Raw genomic sequence first — 19160 nt, 5'->3', positions numbered from 1 at the left:
AGTCAACCTCTGGATTTGTATTCATTCTCAATGGCGGTGCTGTCTCTTGGAAGAGTTTCAAGCAAGACACCACAGCGGATTCCACTATTGAGGCAGAATACATTGCAGCATCAGCTGCTGCTAAAGAGGCCGTTTGGATGAGGAATTTCGTCCAAGAGTTGGGCGTAATTCCTGAAGCTGTTGGTCCAGTTCCGGTGTACTGCGACAACACTGGTGCCGTTGCTCAGGCAAAGGAACCAAGGTCTCATCAAAGATCCAAACACGTACTGAGGAAATACCACATCATCCGGGAGATTGTGGAAAGAGGAGACATCACTGTCGAGAGAGTGGCCTCTACAGACAATATCGCTGATCCATTTACTAAGCCCTTGCCAGGACCATTGTTTGACAAACATCGTGAATCAATGGGATTACGTAGTATGACTAGTTGGCTTTAGGTCAAGTGAGAGATTGAAAGAGTGGGTGCCCGGTTAGCCAACTTGTGGCTAAGGGCTTTTATGACTCTATATATAAACAATCTTTGTTTAATATAATTTACATTCATTAATGACATTTTCTTTGTCTTTCTTCATATTGTTATATTGTGATATACTATTGTTGTTTTGATAAAGACCTTGAATATACTATAGTGTAAGTAAGATGAGATAGTGAATAAAGAGAGATCACTATTATGAAACACATCTTATAGTCACTGTATATTCTAAACAGTTCCTAGTCAATTGAGCCGTCCGCTAATAAGGATAAGGATCGCTCGAGATTGAGACTAGCATTTGTGATTCCAAGTACCATGTTTCATTGGTAATGGACATGGAGATGTTCAAAGCATGCAAATGGATATTCATATGATGAATGATCGAACTACCCTATTCGGACATTCCAAGTGGTTATCACTTATCGAGTGCATAAAGTCCGTGGTTTTGGTTGTACACCATTAGTCCTTACTACTTGAAACATCATTGAGACTCTATATGCTAGTACTGTACTTTGACTCGTTTTCCGAATCTATTGGGGTCATCAGGTGTCGGGATTGGGTATAGTTATGACACATATAGGAGTCGATGCTTTGTTATCAAGGATTCACCACATACTTGCGAGTGTGGATATCCTATGCGATCTGATGAGATATTAGTGTGACGAATCTCTGGCCAGAGTACATGATGTGTTTTAGGTTACTCGGTTTTCCTAGTAACACATGCGATGTCACTATTTGATCTCCAAGATGTAATGCATAGTTATCGAATCTCGAACGACTCTCGATGCACCAATGGTTGTTGATTTGATCGGGATATATGGATGAAGGGACCGTACTGTACGCTAACCAAAATCTACTGGTTCTTGCAGGCACTATCAGTGATACCTAGGAAATCATGGGGCGATGTTGCTAGACGCTCTTACCATGATTCGTTGGGCAAGTCGGAAATTGTTGTTCCGAGTCACAAGGAGTTGTGAGCCCACGGCTAGCTGTATCCCTGAACCATTGAGGGTCACACAAGTAATGGATTACTAAACCCCGTTGAGATAGTTAAATTTAAAGAGTTAAATTTAATGAAAGAGAAGTTCTTAACTAAAAGGGAGTGGAATTTCCTAAAATGACATAGGGATGGGCATTTTTGGAAATCACTGAATTCGGATTCAGAAAAATTATCTTGACTTTAAAAGGTGCAGAAATGGTTTCTGTGCACATTGGTAAAATCGGTTTATCAATCGGAGTCATGATGAATTTTATATTAATTTCTATAACAACGGGCTTGGCTTGTTGGGCTTAAGTTATGGATTGTGGGCCCTAAGGAGTTAGAGTCCTAATACAATTATAACTTAATCTAGTCTAGAAACTATCTATAAATACATGTGTAGTGTTCGAAAATTGACAATTAATTCTAGCAATTTTCGAAATTCACAAAATAATTCAAGGGGATTTTCGAAAATCCTCTGTCCCTTTTTGAGAAAATTTGGTCTGTGATTTTTGTGAAAAATTACATTCCGAATTAACAGATCAAATCTTTTTATTCTCTTCGATAAACATCTGATTGATTTCTAGTGCAATCAATCAGAGGGTTTCTGTTTTCTGTTCGTGGACCTTATTCCGGAGATTGATCGTGAAGCCATCGGTTCCCGGGATATACAAGAAGAGCAGATTAAATTCTGTTGGTGTCCATAATCAAGCCGTTGCTTGAAAAGGTAAAATATTATTAATTGTGATTATTATTATTTTACTTTCATAATTTAATCGTAAAATTTTGATACCCGTGATATGGAATCGTTCCATATAGAAAAATAAAAATTTTTTAAACTTCCGCTGCACCGGGTATCAATTCTTAATTGATCTGAACATGTTTTCCAACAAAATTATGGTTCAGACACTTCCTAAGCAATTCCTTGTAGCGCTCCCAAGCTTCATAAAGCTGCTCAAAATATTGTTTCCTGAATGTAGTGATCTCTATTTTCAACTGAGCCGACTTGGCAGGCGAAAAATATTTAGACAGAAATTTTGAAGCCATGTCATCCCATGTAGTGATACTCCCAAGAGTTAGTGACTGCAACAAATTGCGAGCATTGTACCTAAGAGAGAACGAGAACAATCATAATCTGATGGTGTCTTCAGTAACACCATGAATTTTCACTGTGTCAGCAATTTCCAGAAAAGTGCGCAGATGCAAATTCGGATCTTCAGTCGCTGCACCCTGAACTGATTCTCCTGCATCATATTAATCAAAGTTGGCTTCAATTCAAAATTATTTACCGTGATATTCTGACGAGCTATTCCAGAATAATGATTGTTGATCACCGGTCTAAAGTGATCTCTGATTGGCACCGGAGCATTATTGTCAACTCTTTCTCTTTCTTCAGCCATTTGTTGCAACGCTTCTCTTCTAGCTTTTCTCAAATCTTTAGAATTTTTCTCGATTTCCGGATCAAAGAGCAGTGAGTCGTAACTCTGGATTTTTCGCATAAACTGCATAAACAAGAGAAATATTTAAAATTAGAACCAACAAAATAAAATAAAATGCTCTAAATCAAAATTAAGACTAATTAGCACAATTTAATATAAATCAAATAAAATTCATTCCCCGGCAAAGGCGCCAAAAACTTGTTGCATGTTTTTCGCTCGCAAGCGTACGGTGTCAAGTTATAATATAGGAATTAAGTTCAATTAGATCTCACAGAGAATGAATAAAATGATATTATATTAAATATTTGCAACTAATAAAATCTTAATCCTATGTAGAGCTACAAGAATGGTTTGGAATTCAAGTAAATAAAAATTGCAATGATTAAAATTAAATAATGACGAGTTCGCAAGATAAAAATTCAATACGAGATGAATGCTAGAGGTGACTTCACTTGACTGTCTACCACAATTTATTTCTAATGATTGTTTAATTATAAATTCTTCTAGTTTATTAGCCAAGAATCCCTATTATTTTCTACTACCTCTCTCGAGTGTCAAGCAGAAATTTGTATCTAATATCAAACTTAATATTTCTATCAAAGTTTAGATATCAAATCCGTTAAAGAGCACAATAATTCTTACAATGGCTTCAATGGAGTTATAAGCCTCTCGAACTCTATAAACACCAACGATGTATTTTTCTATGGTTCTATTCAAAATCGCCTCTCTCGAGTGCTATATTTCAAATAAATATAACAATTCAACTAGTGATCTGTTAATTGAAAGCAATCAATTCAGGAAAACACAAATAAACCATATGAAGAATTCTAATATATCAATCAAAATATCAAAAACATGGTTTCAAGTCAAGCTACGTCATCCCTCTAGACAAAGGAATTAGTTCATAATGAAAATAAAAATCAAACAAAGCATGTTCTTGAACATCATTCAAAAATCAAGAGAAAGAATGAAATAAAAATGAAGGTAGATGATGCTTCTCCGTCTCCGGTAGTCGCTTCGTCCGTCTTCGTGCCAAGAATGCTTTTTCTCCATTTTCCTTGGTCTCTAGCCATCTATAGCCTTCAAAAACTGATGAAAACCCTCGATTATACCCTGATATATGCCAAAGAGTCCTTTTAAAGTTCGATACTAAAAGTTTTCGAAAATACGACACATCAGGCATGGGTGCGCTACCCTCGGGCGCAGGTGCGCCACGTTTTTGGGTTCCAGGGCGCGGGTGCGCTGTCCTCGGGCGCAGGGGCTCTGATCTCCGATAATTTTCTCAAAATAAGAGCTACAGGGAGCGGGTTCGCCGGTTCCAGGCGCGGGTGCGCTACAGCGCATCCAGCTCGCGCAACATTCTTGTAAAAATCATAACTTGAGTTCTAGCCGTCGGATCGAGCTGAAATTTTTACAGCAGCTTTAAAACATCCTAAATTATTTTGCACGGTGGAAATTTGATTTGGATTACTCTAGAAGCTCCAGTAATTTTGTAAACTTTACAGCTCCGTAATTCCTTCTCCCGCTTCTTGTTGGCACTTTTCTTCCAATTCTTGCATCTCACAAAAACAACAACAAATATGCATAAAATCCACTTGATACATCACAAAAGCCAATTCAAATCATATGCAAATTAAGTGCATAAAATGCACTTATCATCGACCATCACTTTTAATTGTCTCTCTTTGATCATCGACTTTCTTAGCCTTGAGTTTTATAACTTGATGTTCGATCAATTTTTTCTCGGCCTCTGTGTGCGTTAAAATTTGAATTATGATTCGTTCAATATAATTTAATTTTGATTTAATGTTTGATTTTAATATTTATAGTTAATTTCATGTCGTGGTTGAAAATTTATAGATTGAAGTTACAAATTTCAAAACTTAATTTTGAAATTTGGAATTTTTATTTAATTTATATTTGAATGGTTAAATTAACTGCTTCTAAATTACATTAGCACTTAAATTGTGAGTTTTGGTGGTTCAATGTGATTTTTTTGGACAATTTCAAAATTATATTAGCAAAATATGAAGTTAATTTCATATAGCTCGATTATATTTGATTTTTTAAATGGGAGTTGATATCTACTCTTCACTTTGTGTTACCTATACTCCACTTTATTTGTAGAATGCAGTGCAAATTTATTCACAAATGGAATGTAAATAACAAAAAATAGAGTGTAAATATCAACTATCTTTTTAAATTAATGTAAGAAACTCTTATTTTAATCTTCGCACCGGGCCTCTTTTTTCTTTGGACCGCCCCTGCGTTTAGTATATATAAATACTTGGGCTAGGCTCGAGCTCAGCTCGTTTATCATATTAAACGAGCCTAGCTTGAGTTCGGCTCGTTAAGTAGGCTCGTTAGTGAGCTCGTTAAGCAGTCTCGTTAACCAAGCTCGTTAGCGAGTTCGTTTCCAAGCTCGTTAAGCGAGCTCGTTTGCAGACTCATAAGGGAGCTCGTTAAGTAGGCTCGTAGCGAGCTCGTTAAGCAAGCTCGTTAGCGAGCCCGTTTTCTGGCTCGCTAGGCATACGTCGAAGCTCAAGTTTGATTTTTTCGATTATAATTTCTCGATAAAAGTGACTATATTTTGATTTACAATCTTACCATGTTCTAAAACTTCAACCTCCAATCCAGCCCAATTTCGAAAAAATTCACCAATTCCATTCATCAAAGTTTTCGATCTTTATGAATTTACAACATCATTACTAACTGTTTAAGTCATAATATATCTCGAAATATTCGAATTTATTATAGATCAAATTGTAGATGAAAAATTCAGCCATAAACCTTCAACTGCTTCCAAGCTGTACAAGTTCAATGTGCAAGCTTCTCTGTGTACAATACACAGTTGTATTCATCATTCCAAATATTTCATCACACGATCAAATAATTAATAACTCAAAATTCAAGTTTCGGTTCTCTTTATACCTTTCAAATAAAATCTGAAGCTCCAAACTAAAAATGCTAAACCCAAGTTTCGAGCACTTACTCTTGAAAAATATCAGCAATGTCTATTCTTAGTTCACAAGTATATAAAAATTTATTGTGTGACTTAATTATTATAATATATATTTATTTTAAATTTAAAAAAAATTTACATTTATTTTAAAATATTTTTATAAAACTACTACACTCTTATTTTTTTATCGAGATATAAGCATTACCTGTGACACGATCCGTCGGTATATGAAATATTTTATTTAATGATATTCTATAACCAAAATGTTGTGCATATACATATATCGAGTTAACAAGTTTTAACTCTACAGATTTAATTTAGATAATTTCATAACTTCTTTTAAATAAAATTTTGAATATCATTCATCTATTATCATATATAGTTCTAATTCTTGTAAGACATTTTAAATAAAATTGTTATTTCAGTTCATTAGAAATTTATTGATTGAATTTTCATTCATTAGTAATATTGCACATATAAATATTTTATTTTATTGTGATTTTAAGAGCACTTTAATACAATGATTTTCAAGTTAAAATAAAAAAATGCAAATTGTGGCTACTTCTTATGTGTTGTAAATTCATCTTTCTTTCAACAAATTATTGTGTTACAATCATGTCATTTGCATTAGTATTGATATTTTTTATTTGTCCACTCAATATATGAGTCGAGCATGAGCTTTTTCACAAGCCATATAACATATTCAGAATATATATAAGATTCAAACTAAAACTAGATAAAGAAATCGAATTCGGGCTTGTGAGCCATATAAATTAAATGAACATATTTGCGAGCCTCCTAAACGAGCCGAGCCCAAACCCGAGCTCGCAAACCACCTAAACGATCCGAGCCCGAGTTAGCGAGCCTCTTAAACAAGCCGAACCCAAGCTCGAGCTTGCGAGCCTCCTGAACGAGCCGAGTCCGAGCTCCAGTTCCCGAGCCTATTAACAAACGAGCTCACGAGCCGAATATCCTTGATCTCAAGCTCGGCTCGGCTCGGCTCAATAAGCTTAACAAACGAACTCGAACGAGCTTTTTACCGAGCCGAGCTCCGAATAGCTTGCGAACCGTTTAGTTCGTTTATATCTCTACGGACAAGTGAGAGTTCGAAAGGTCTGAAGTCCAGTTCGGAAGGTCCGAACTCAACTGGACATCAAGATGTGAAGATGCCATTGACACGTGGGAATCACGCTAGTTCGAAAGGTTCGAACTCAGGATCGGACCTTCCGATCGTGGTCTATAAATAATGTTTTTTCTTTTCTTTGTTTTTTTTAATTACGACATTTCAAATTACATTTTAGTCAATCGTTAGTTTTTACAACTATGATATTACTCATATTAAAATATAAATTAAATTAATTAAAAATTATTATACAAACACGGAGCACATCCAAGATACACAAATTATTATTTATGTATTTGATATTCGGTTAGTTTAAACTATTTTTTTGGAAAACGGTTAGTTTACATTGTTAAGCCTTAATAATAACTAATAAAAAAATGCACATGCTATTTGTGTGTAAAATAAAAATTATTTTTAAACATGAAGTAAACGAGAGGTTTAGAGAGATTTTGGGGAAGTTGATGGACGGGGTGACAATGACCCATGTAATGGGAAAGTCGTGTGAGTGAGAGTTGATGTGTAAGAATTACTCAAGATAAAATGAGAAAAAATTGATGTTCTCAAATAAATAGTTATTTTAACTCACTCAATTATTATAAAATAAAGATAGTAAAAATAAGATTAATTAATATGATTAACTTGTTACGGATAACCTCGAGAAATGAAACTGGGAAACATGGGCCAACGGATTATTAAATGAAAATTGATAATTTTCTACAATCGCTTAGATGCGGCCCATCCCCAGGTAACATACTTCTCTCTCTCTCTCTCTACATATATATATATATATATATATATATATATGTGTGTGTATAATGTTATGTATATCCAATTCCAGAACGCACTCCAACGTCAATGTTAAAGCTCTGTTCACGACACCTTCATTGAATACATTTTCTTCAGCCGGAAATGAACAGCTCAAAGGGAAGGACGACACTTGATGTGGGAGCTGATGGGGTGGCCGTCATCACCCTCCTCAATCCTCCTGTCAATTCTCTATCTTTTGATGGTATTCTGCCATCTATCTCACTACAATTTTCCCATGCCCTCTCATTTATTCCTTTGATCCGTTCTGCTTAAGGGTTCATTTTTTATTTCTTTCCTCTCACATGGGTTCTTTGTGTTGTTCTAGTTCATTTGATCTTTGTTGATCAAGGGCTATATTTGTTTTTCTTTTTCTTTTTTTTTTTGGGTTAAACAAAGACGAAAGTTTGGATCTTTAGCTGACGATGATTGGTATTCTGAATTCCCTGATTATGAAATCGATTTTCTAATTAGAAATTTTTAAAAAAGTGTTATCGATAAGCTTTTATTTTTTAACACTTGGGAGCATTAGCTAGTGTTTCAGATTTCACGGGTAAATAGAGTTCTTTGATTCTTTCTTCTACTACTCTTAAGCGGCAGTGCCAGGGAACGTGAGTTTGTATTTGATCACTGGTTGAGAAATTTGATTGCGTTTAGCTATTGATTTCCTAGTTCTGGGCAGATGTTAACCGCTCTTTATGTTATGCCTTTAGTGTTGGACAGCTTAAAAGAGAATTATGAACAGGCCTTGAGAAGGGATGATGTGAAGGCAATTGTTGTCACAGGTAAACACTCGAGAGATTCTGTCTGATGTTGAACACCGTGTATTATGGATTTAGGGAGCTTTATTTGTTACTTGAGCAGGTGCAAAAGGAAAATTTTCTGGTGGTTTTGATATAAGTGCATTTGGAAAGATTCATGATAAAAGTGGTATGATTTACTGATTGTGACTTGTTTTGCTTTTATTGCCTCACATCACTTCTTAGCTAGTGCTAGTTGTTTGTGTTTGATCACAGTCCGAGCACCGAAACCCGGTTTTGTATCTCTGGAGATTCTCAGCAATATTGTGGCAGGTACGTGGTTGAGATTTTTGTTATTCTAGCTATCCAGCTACATGCAAGTACGCGATCTATATATTCTTTTGGTATTTTTAGTTGTTCTTTAACTGATTGTGACTTTTCTTCCAGCTGCAAAAAAACCCTCTGTGGCTGCCATTGATGGTCTTGCCTTGGGTGGAGGATTAGAAGTTGCAATGGTTAGTTCTTTTCATTGTTTACGGTTCATATAAGCATTCTTGTTGAATATTGATGGCCATTTATGTCATTTTTCAGGCCTGTCATGCACGTGTATCTACTCCTAATGCTCAATTGGGATTACCTGAGTTGCAGCTTGGGATATTGCCTGGATTTGGAGGTATGACATTATTTTGTTGCATATGCCTATTTGTGGGTTCTTTTTGGTTAGTAACATTTAAGAAGCCCCTCCAACTTGTGGGAAATATCATTGTTAAAAAGGATAATTGGGATATCTAATTATCCCCATGAGTAGCAAAAATATGAGAAATCTACTTCCAGATATAGTTGAACGATATTCATTCAAACTTGAAGTTGAGACTTGAGAGTATCATTATTAAATCAAGCTTATTGTGCCAGATTTTCTGGCTAATGGATCTGAGTGGATACCAAAATGCTGATCATTATAGAACCATATACCCTCTGGTTGATCATGAGTCTGTTGTAACCAGGGCCGATCTTAACAATATTTGGGTCTGAGTCTAACTTTTAAAAGAGGCCCCTAAATCATAATGTGTGTTCATATTCTTTTAGACTAATAACAAAATTTTCGATTTAAACAATACGCAATTGTCAAAATATTTCTATTTTAATTGAATAATAAGATTAAACATGTACAAAATGATTACTATAAAACAACTCATCCGACAGTTTAGATCTAACAATATTGATCAAATTGTTCAGGAATTTTTTTCTCAATTAATAGCATAACCAATTCACTCAATATTTTTTTATGACATGATTTATTGAGGAAATGTTTTGAAGAGCTTTAAATTTGATAAATTTTGTTTTGCACTTACAAATTTAAAAAGTATAGACAACAAGATTTTATAAGCAATGTTAGCATTTGAGAAATATCCATCTATTTTTTTCAAGTAATTCACTATACCATTGCCGATTTTGTTTCTCTTGTTAATGAGAACTTCAAGAATGTCAACTCCGAAAATAAATCGTCCTCATTACTATCAGAACAACTACTATGAGTCAGAAAATATGCTTTTATATTGGTTCAATTACACTACTGTATAATAAATTTAGAGAATAAAAAACATTTTTTGTTTATATTGGGCACAGAAAAAATAATTTATATTTAAAAAAATTATCAAGAGACCTAGGAATAATAAAATTCATAAATAAATTTATCAATAGGCCCAGAAATAATAAAAAAAATTATATTAGCAGTAGGCAAAGAAAAAATAATTTCCTGTGATATGAATGAAAAAATTCCAAATATAATAAATTTAAATTGGATCAATTTACACTTTTATATAACAATTTTTTTTCAAAACTATGGGCCCTGAAAAAAATGGGCCCGAGTACTCTTCTGCCTCCAAATAGGAACGGCCCTGGTTATAACTAACGAGAGGATGGAGCATTCAAATGAAGTTTCATGATGTGACTAAATTTTATTTTTCTTTCATACATTCTCATTTTGAATTATTTTCTCAGGAACACAGGCCCTGCCACGCCTTGTTGGCATAGCCAAGGCCCTTGAAATGATGTTGGTAAGCTTTTAATTTTGTGAGTTAATGAGTTCAGTTGGTATTGTGGTTTTTATCTTCCATAACATTGATTGACATTTAATATTATCCTCTCTGTATTTGCATAGACATCAAAGCCTGTAAAAGGCCAGGATGCCTTATGTTTAGGCCTTGTGGATGCTATAGCTTCACCTAATGAATTAGTGAATGTTGCTCGTCGATGGGCTCTTGACATTTTGGAACTTAAAAAACCATGGATCAACAGTTTCTACAAGACTGAAAAGTTGGAACCTTTAGGTGAAGCCAGGGAAATATTCAATTTTGCCCGAGCTCAGACCCGTAAACAGGCTCCAAACCTCACACACCCCCTAGTTTGCATTGACGTCATTGAGGAAGGCATAGTCGCTGGTGCTCATGCTGGGCTCTTGAAGGTTCATTTCCATTCATCACTTGATAAATTTATAGTAGTCCAACCTTGACCTGAGTTGAACGAGCATATGTATTGGCAGGAAGCTCAAGAATTTCAAACTCTCGTCGAATCGGATACTTGCAAGAGCTTGGTCCATATTTTCTTTGCCCAGCGTGGTACCACAAAGGTGGAGTAAAATTTTTGGTGGTTTATAATATTAGAGCTAATATTTGCATTCTATAGCATGAAGTCCTTGAAATAATTTTAGTTTATCAGAGTTCCCAGTTTTCACTAAAATACATTCCTCAACACAGATTTATTGTGTTTCAGAGTTCATTATTATTAGCGCCTATCATGTTGTGGAAAATTTTTTCAGTTGTCAGAACTGGGATAATACTGGATACCAGTTTCTATTCTTAAGAAACTGAACATATGTGGTGCAGATTGCAAAATGTGCGTGGACAGAGTCAGTCTTTGAGTTCCATGTGTTCACAGAATTGTCTTGTTTATATACTAAAATCTCTTTTGAATAGATATCAGCATTTAGCAATACCAAGCCAAAATTTTTGAGTTATTTATATTTTTCTTTCTATTTACAAACAGGTTCCAGGGATCACAGATAGTGGCTTGAAACCAAGGCAGATAAAGAAGGTTGCAATCCTAGGTGGAGGGCTTATGGGCTCTGGAATAGCAACTTCATTGATTCTCAGTAATTTTCCAGTTATTTTGAAGGAAGTGAATGATAAGTTCTTACAGGCTGGTATTGGTAAAGTAAAAGGTTAGACTGGACTAAGCTTTAGATATAATATCCAGCTTTGCTGCTTACCACTCATTTATGTATACATTAATTTGACTGGTTTTTGTGTTTTCAGCAAATTTGCAAAGCCGGGTCAAGAAAGGGGCTATGACCCAAGAGAAGTTTGAGAAAACTCTTTCTTTGCTCAAGGGTGCACTTGACTATGAAGGCTTTAGAGATGTGGACATGGTTATAGAGGTGAACTAAGACATTATAGGAATTAGTATTGGTTAAGACTCGGCTTTTTTTTTTTCTTTGTATCTTATGTTTTCTTTTTGCCTGTCATTTGACTAGGCTGTCATCGAGAATGTTTCTTTGAAGCAGCAAATATTCTCAGATCTTGAAAAGTATTGTCCTCCACATTGCATTCTCGCTAGCAATACTTCTACTATTGATCTAAACTTGATTGGGGAAAAGATCAAGTCCCAGGATCGCATCATTGGAGCTCACTTTTTCAGGTGAAAATTGACCTAGTTTTTTATTTAGTTCCCCATTGTACATTGTACTGATGCGAGCTCCATAATTCCTGCAGTCCGGCCCATGTGATGCCGCTTTTAGAAATAGTTCGGACACAGAAAACCTCTCCCCAAGCAATTGTAGACTTGCTGGATGTTGGGAAGAAAATAAAAAAGACACCAGTTGTGGTCGGAAACTGCACTGGTTTCGCTGTCAACAGAATGTTCTTTCCTTACACTCAAGCTGCTTTATTACTTGTAGACCGTGGTGCAGATGTCTACAAGATTGATAGAGCCATCACCAAATTTGGAATGCCAATGGGTCCATTCAGGTAATGTGTTACATGGCACCACGTAGCTCGATAACATAATGCAGTGATGGCTTAATGGTTTGGATAATATTGTCCTTAGATTGTGTGACCTTGTTGGATTTGGAGTTGCCGTTGCTACTGGGGGACAATTTGTTTTGAATTTTCCTGAAAGGACATACAAGTCAATGCTGATTCCACTCATGCAAGAGGATAAGAGGGCAGGTACATCTTTCTTTTAATCTAGTATCAATCAACCATTAAATGCTCTTCAGTTTGCAGATTCTAATAAACGAGCGTCTTATTTTGTGAATTCACAATGTGCTTCTTTTAGGTGAAATGACTCGAAGAGGGTTCTATATATATGATGAGAAGCGCAAAGCTGCTCCTGATCTGGAACTCAAAAAGTACATTGAGAAGGCTAGAGAGATATCCGGTGTCAGCATCGACTCAAAGGTTGTTCTCTTACCTCACCTTGTGATTATAAACTGAGCGCTTATTTTGACCTCTAAATCTGTGCATTGAATTTGCACAGTTAACAAACTTACGAGATAAAGATATCATTGAGATGATATTCTTTCCTGTGGTGAATGAGGCCTGTCGGGTACTGGACGAAGGCATCGCAGTCAAGGCTGCTGATCTTGACATATCTGCTGTCATGGGGATGGGTTTTCCTCCTTACAGGTTTGCTCACCACCTTGTGGTTTACTCATCACCTTTGAATTTAAGGTTGTTTTTGCATAACCCTTCTTGTTACTCATGGACAGAGGAGGGATCTTATTTTGGGCCGATACTCTCGGATCAAAATACATCTGTTCAAGGCTGGAGGAGTGGTCGAATTCATATGGAGAATTTTTCAAGCCCTGCTCATATTTGGCCAGACGAGCTGCAAAGGGAGCTCCCTTGGTGAGAATTCTCATGTCTTATGATGCTACTTTTATCATCCTCCACCACGTTGCGGCCCCCAAAATCATGATTGCACATGCAGTCTAGCTTTGATTCTTGTATCCATTTCACTTTGTCATTACATCTAGTATTGATAAGTTTGGTGTGTTTATGCAGAGTTTGACTGGTGATCCAGCGAAGTCGCGCTTGTGAGGATTGACGCATATATTGTGGGCATCGAGTTTTTAGAATTTCTCTGCTACCTTCGTGGTGTCTTGTGCTTTAAATGTCTATTTACGATGGAAAGAGATGACAAGAGCGAAATAAAGTTAACGGCACTGAGAATAAACTAAAAATTTGGATTTGTTTCTTTATTATTATTATTATCATCTATTTTGTACATTTGCATGGAGTTTTTTTATTTGGATGGTTGGAGAATTCAAGCTATCTCTTTACGAATGAATATTATTTTAAGTGGCATGACATAGCAGAGCAGACCCTCGTGCGACACATGTAAGCCAAAGATTCTTTCTTGGTTTCTTTGACTCTGTGATATGCTGCGTTTGGTAGGCTGGGTGAAAGAAACTAGTGATGCGAAGTAGTAAATGGTTGATGCCAAACAAGGCACATTGGCCTGCCACTAACAGACAGCTAGGGTTCGCTTGCCTTGTCTTGTTCACTTGCCAAGTTTAAAGCATAAACTATTTTGATTTCCACGTGCTTCTCATAAATGACCGTTCCCTACTCACTTTTGTGCCCATTTTTTTGCATTTATTAGCACTCTTACAAGTTTTAGTCCTTTGACCAGTTTCCCCCTTAGCGTGAATTTTTATGCTTTCTTGGTTTTCTTGAGATTCATGCCAAACAAGGGGGGAAAACCTCAAAATCCATCTGGGTTTTCAAGATTTTGGAGTGAGAAGTAGTAATGGTGATGGAAGTTGTGCACGAAGATTTGGGGGAAGGAAACATGGGATGTGTAAACCATCAGTACCAGAACAGCACTCCTGGTGGGATCTGTGCCTTTTGTCTTCAAGAAAAGCTTGGGAAGCTTGTTTCTTCATCATTTCCTGTAGCTGTTTTCCCTTCTTCCTCCTCATCTTCAACTCCCTCTTTTAGATCTGACTTTGGCGCCTCCACCCTTCAAGGCCACCGTCTTGCATCGAATTCATCCGCTCACTCACAGTTTCCGAACTACATTGACACCACCAGAGGTAAGGAAAGTGGCCTTCTTGGCTACGACACTGCTAGGAGGTCAAGATTGCCTTTCATTTTGACCCACGGGAGGCAGAAACACAAGGATGAGACGATGACTTGTTCAGATTCCAGCAGCATCATTTTCAAGAGAAGTATGTCAACAACTACTCCTAGAAGAGGGGTGCATTTCTTGGCTGAAAATCATACTCACAGGACAAAATTCTGGTCATTCCTCTACATGCCGAAGCTCTCAGCTAACAAAACAGCTACGATACACTCCAAACCTTTGACCTCCTCATCAGCCACTCCTAGAACTGTGTGTGGTAGTTCATCAAGGGACAAGAAAAAGGAAGACTTTGTGGTTGTGGATGAAACTGAAGATGAGGAGGCTGCATTTGACAGAAAGGTTTCAAGATCTAGATCTGTTGGTTGCGGGAGCAGGAGCTTTTCTGGTGATTTCTTTGAGAAGATTTCAACTGGCTTTGGTGATTGTACTCTCCGCAGAGTGGAGTCTCAGAGGGAAGCAAAGCCCAAAACTCCCTCAGTTCATAAAATTGGTGTCACCGAAAGAGTTAAATGTGGTGGGATTTTCAGTGGTTTTATGACCCCTTCATCCTCTTCCTCCTCTTCAACTGAGGATAAATCAATCTCTGTAACTCATTCATCAATGGTGAATCTCTCTCATGGCAGAATTAGAAGTTGGGGATGGGCATTGGCTAGTCCAATGAGAGCTTTTGGCAAGCATCCTTCTACTGGTAAAAGTGTTTCTGGCTCGATTAAGAATGCTACTTCCAATTTGGCTGCAATACCCTCATTGTTAGCTGTTTGAGTAAAAGTGAGTGGCTGAGAAAAACAAAAAAGCTTAAAAGTTTTTAGTATGTTGTTGGTCCCATCCATGTTTGGTAATGTTCATCAATTGTGATGTCGTAGGTTTGATGTAAGATTTGAATACGGCAAAATTTTCATGGTATCATGACCTGCATCTATTGGTAGGAGGGATTAAAAGTTGATGGTATGGTCGCTGTAATGTATCTTTTTCTTTTAGATTTGCTAACAAAATAAGGAATTTAAGTGGTAGCTCTTTTCATTTTTCATTTGGAAACCATTTAGGCGGTGGTTTTCTTGTCATTTTTTCCTTGCATCAACGGTGATGGCAATGTTGATTGCACCATTTGTGATCGGTATCCAACAATTCTATTGTGCAGATATTCGAGCACACATCCCGTCTGTGAAAAAAAATATAATGCTCATCGAAAGAAACATATACACCAAACCTGTGAAAAAGTAGCATATGATAGTCTCCTTTTTCCACTTGTTTTTTTTAACTTTTGAGTAAAGAGTAACCATACTTGGCGAGCTTTAACAAACCACTAGATATTATGAGCTAATGAACTGGAAGACAACGCTTTAGCCATCATTTGACATCACTAGTGGTTCTTCGATTGGGTTAAAAATGTCAGCAAAAACTCTGAGAAACATAAATACTTCTACCTCAACATGTTAACTACTAAAGCAAGCCAGTGCTTCTGCATTCCGAGTAGAACCTCTACACTTCATCCGAAAAAACTCTACATAGAATGGCAGTGAAGTAATAAGATACTCTATCTACTAAAGCCCCAGATAAGAGCCTGAACAATCAGAAGGAAGCAATTCTGAGAACAACTTCGCCACGATTGAACTAGTTTAATCTTTGTTGCCATGCTCAAGCAGTTCAAGGAACTTTGCAGCATGCTTCTGCTTTTGCTCCTGGCCTATGGTCATAAACTCATAGTATTCGACAATGAGGCCCACCCCAATTGCAAAGAGGAAAACAAAATTGTGTTTCCCTATGTCCAAGCAGTAGGGAGTCTTGTTTTACCACCAAATATTTTGAATATATTGAATGGTTGGAAAATTTCAGGTATCCCATATAATTCATGCATGTTCTTGGAGTTGGATTCTGATTTAAGTTAGCAAATCAACGAGATACACACCATAAAAGAGAGTACACGAAATTGCAGGAAAAAGCGTGTTTGTTAAACATCTTTCAGGTAGAAGTAGACCACAAAGCTCAAGCGATTTAAACATCTAGCAGTTGTCATCGACAATGTTCATTTCGACTCAATTCTCATATGCTAAGAATTTAGTACACGGTATTGCTTATGATCGCAACACAAATAACTGTAAATGAAAGATAAATTATCATGGAGCCTGTTGAGGCCACAGACCTCCTTTATACTATTTCTGATCCAAGATGCAAGAATGGCACGGCCAGAAAAGCTGAATGTCAGCAGAGATTCATGTTCCCAATCTTTTGGTCAAATACTTGTGTTCTGTAAAGGCCACTTCCATAAAGGACATGCAAGGCTTCGTGGAAGTAAAATGTTGAAGGTCGATGCATTTATAAGATCTGCGTACTCAACATGGAATAACTTCACTTTGAGATAGATAATTTCCAGTTTACTGCAAAAAGCAAAATTTCACAAAATTTTGTGTCAACCATTTTAAGTCTAGCGTATAACAAATCCTAAAGTAAAAACGGTCAACGGGATATAGAATGAAGACAAGTCATTCTCAACCAATGATTATTCAACACTATTGAATTTACAGGACTAGATTGTTTAAGCGGGGTAGTAACAGCCTATAAACTAGGCCCCAAATTTTTTGAAGTAACAGCCTATGATAGCTAAATCATTAGCTTAAGTTTTCGTTCTAAAGAAGTTTAGTACAGGTCAATAGAACATGCAGACACATTAAAAACTTGACCTTCATGATGTGAAACTTTCAAGCCTATCACAGTGAGGAGTTGGAAAGTGTCGGTTCCAATGACGCCTCTGCATTTCCATGTGACAATACCGTCCAAGCATGTGTTTGTAGTCCTTGATCACATTATTTTCGATGTCCCGTCGACTAGAGCTGCCTATAGGATAATTCTGGTCAAATTCAGGTGATTTGACAAAAAACTCAACTCCATGATTCTCCGTTGCTTTCATGAATTGATACGAATAGTTCTTTTGCAATGAATACTCCGGCTCAGAGAAAGGAAGATAGGCAAGCAGAATGATTATCAAAAATGGTAGCAACTGAAGAAGCAGCATAAGATTCGGTCCATTACCACCCAAATCTTCCCTGTGATGAGCACCACCATCAGTTGTTCTAGTCCTGTAAACTCGAGCATTTCTGAATGCATCACGCTGACCAAAGAAAGCCCTAAATATCTCATCGGGGTCAAAGTCATCATCAAAGAAGTCATTCCCTGTTCTCCTTCTTCTTTGCCTAACATTGTTCTGTTGATTATACTCAAACTCATCCACAAGACCAGTGTGATCATACTGCCTTCTTGAGTCACCATCACTCAAACACTTGAATGCCTTGCCAACTTTCTTGAATGCCTCCTCAGCTCCCGGAGCTTTATTCTTATCAGGATGAACTTTCAGAGACAATTTCCTATAAGCCTTCCTAATCTCCTCCACAGAACAGCTCTTTTCGACGCCGAGAATGGAATAATAATCTTTCTTACTCTTAATTTGCCTAACCAACTGCACATGCTCCTCTGTGTAATTCCTCTCCCCATTTGAAACCCCATCACCATCAACTGAACCTGCATTGTTTCTCGGCCTCTTGATAGTCTCCGCTTCATCAGAGGCACCAACAGAAGGAGCATCGAGATTTTCACATGCAGCCAAAAGATCATCCAGGGGTAAATTCTCATTCAGGCGGCGTGCGATCCCTATAAATTTAAGCGCTCTTTGTTTATTGCCAGTGGCAATAGCCTCGCGAGCAATATTAAAGCACTTCAAAGCCTCATCCTTGTTACTATCCATAACAATTGCTTAACGACAATTTTGACAAAAGGCCCAAAGAAATAAAAGTCAGAGAAAATGTCCCAAAATCCAATCTAGAGGTTCAAAACCTAGAAAATCCAACGTCCCCCGTGAAGTTGAAGAACTTCACGAATCAATAAAACCAAAGGTGCTGAATTTCCCGCAAAGTCCAAATAATAATAATAACCTAATAAAATGTTAAAACAAGAATGCATCAGGATCTCACTAAATTGGGGGAAAAAGAAAAAAAATTAAGCAACATTTAACAAGAAAGGAGTTGTGAATACCGATTCAACGATCAAGAATCGTGTCCGTAACAAATAATTAGGGGAAAAATCCCAATGTAACGATACACAAATTCGATCAATCATCAATCAAATAAAAAAAAAAAGGTGGGGGCCTTGACTTACTCTTTGTATCAATTGGGAAACCTCATATCAAATCGGCTCGTCTCAGACTCAGATGATGGATGTACACAGTGCAGACGAAGCATAAACCGCGTATGTATAGAGAGACTCGCTCCAGGATCAACCAATCAAAACTTTCCACACTCTTTCTAATTTTTTTTTATTACTAATTGTAATTTCAAATCAAGAATATATAATAAAATCAATCATTTTTCAAATTAAATTGCAATATAGTGACTATAGATGCATTGATTTGTCAAGTAATTTATATATATATATATATATATGCAATCATCCCAAATTATTTGGGTGAATTGAATCATGAGTCAATTGTGAATAAATCCCTAAACT

General features: G+C 36.7%; 3 protein-coding genes across 4 annotated transcripts; 2 read left to right on the top strand and 1 right to left on the bottom strand.

The window, feature by feature from the left end:
• The first annotated feature begins 7802 nt into the window (after nucleotides 1-7802).
• On the top strand, nucleotides 7803-13807 carry LOC140862707 (glyoxysomal fatty acid beta-oxidation multifunctional protein MFP-a). The gene is made up of 18 exons (XM_073265769.1): nucleotides 7803-7984; nucleotides 8493-8564; nucleotides 8644-8709; nucleotides 8796-8852; nucleotides 8967-9034; nucleotides 9111-9192; nucleotides 10521-10576; nucleotides 10681-10983; nucleotides 11062-11148; nucleotides 11565-11739; nucleotides 11834-11955; nucleotides 12052-12215; nucleotides 12290-12544; nucleotides 12624-12745; nucleotides 12855-12976; nucleotides 13056-13204; nucleotides 13288-13426; nucleotides 13583-13807. The coding sequence occupies exons 1-18, from the start codon at nucleotides 7885-7887 to the stop codon at nucleotides 13616-13618; spliced, it is 2175 nt and encodes a 724-aa protein (XP_073121870.1). The 5' UTR covers nucleotides 7803-7884; the 3' UTR covers nucleotides 13619-13807.
• Nucleotides 13808-13916: 109 nt separating this feature from the next.
• Nucleotides 13917-15645, top strand: LOC140862768 (uncharacterized). Its single transcript, XM_073265813.1, has one exon. The coding sequence runs from the start codon at nucleotides 14331-14333 to the stop codon at nucleotides 15426-15428; it is 1098 nt and encodes a 365-aa protein (XP_073121914.1). The 5' UTR covers nucleotides 13917-14330; the 3' UTR covers nucleotides 15429-15645.
• Nucleotides 15646-16599: 954 nt separating this feature from the next.
• Nucleotides 16600-18941, bottom strand: LOC140874579 (chaperone protein dnaJ 49). Of its 2 annotated transcripts, none has more exons than XM_073277884.1 (3): nucleotides 18813-18941; nucleotides 17345-18589; nucleotides 16600-17041 (listed from the first exon to the last, which is right to left on the bottom strand). In XM_073277884.1, the coding sequence occupies exon 2, from the start codon at nucleotides 18400-18402 to the stop codon at nucleotides 17347-17349; it is 1056 nt and encodes a 351-aa protein (XP_073133985.1). In that variant the 5' UTR covers nucleotides 18403-18589; nucleotides 18813-18941; the 3' UTR covers nucleotides 16600-17041; nucleotides 17345-17346. The 2 variants fall into 2 exon arrangements, with proteins under 2 accessions (XP_073133985.1, XP_073133986.1); XM_073277885.1 differs by lacking the exon at nucleotides 18813-18941 and adding an exon at nucleotides 18690-18804.
• Between the last annotated feature and the right edge of the window lie 219 nt (nucleotides 18942-19160).

This window comes from Henckelia pumila, chromosome 1 (assembly GCF_033568475.1).
Source record: "Henckelia pumila isolate YLH828 chromosome 1, ASM3356847v2, whole genome shotgun sequence".
In the NCBI taxonomy this organism is placed as follows: domain Eukaryota; kingdom Viridiplantae; phylum Streptophyta; class Magnoliopsida; order Lamiales; family Gesneriaceae; genus Henckelia; species Henckelia pumila.
The sequence above is the reverse complement of the archived record's forward strand: the minus strand, read 5'-3'. Positions and strand labels throughout refer to the sequence as shown.

What these genes read in the sequence shown, in the direction of transcription:
- LOC140862707 (XM_073265769.1), top strand. Translation starts at nt 7,885, where the DNA reads ATGAACAGCTCAAAGGGAAGGACGACACTTGATGTGGGAGCTGATGGG. An exon ending in AAAGATTCATGATAAAAGTG is followed by an intron (nt 8,710 to 8,795) that starts GTATGATTTACT and finishes GTTTGATCACAG; the next exon opens with TCCGAGCACCGAAACCCGGT. An exon ending in CCCAGCGTGGTACCACAAAG is followed by an intron (nt 11,149 to 11,564) that starts GTGGAGTAAAAT and finishes ATTTACAAACAG; the next exon opens with GTTCCAGGGATCACAGATAG.
- LOC140862768 (XM_073265813.1), top strand. Translation starts at nt 14,331, where the DNA reads ATGGTGATGGAAGTTGTGCACGAAGATTTGGGGGAAGGAAACATGGGA.
- LOC140874579 (XM_073277884.1), bottom strand. Translation starts at nt 18,402, where the DNA reads ATGGATAGTAACAAGGATGAGGCTTTGAAGTGCTTTAATATTGCTCGC.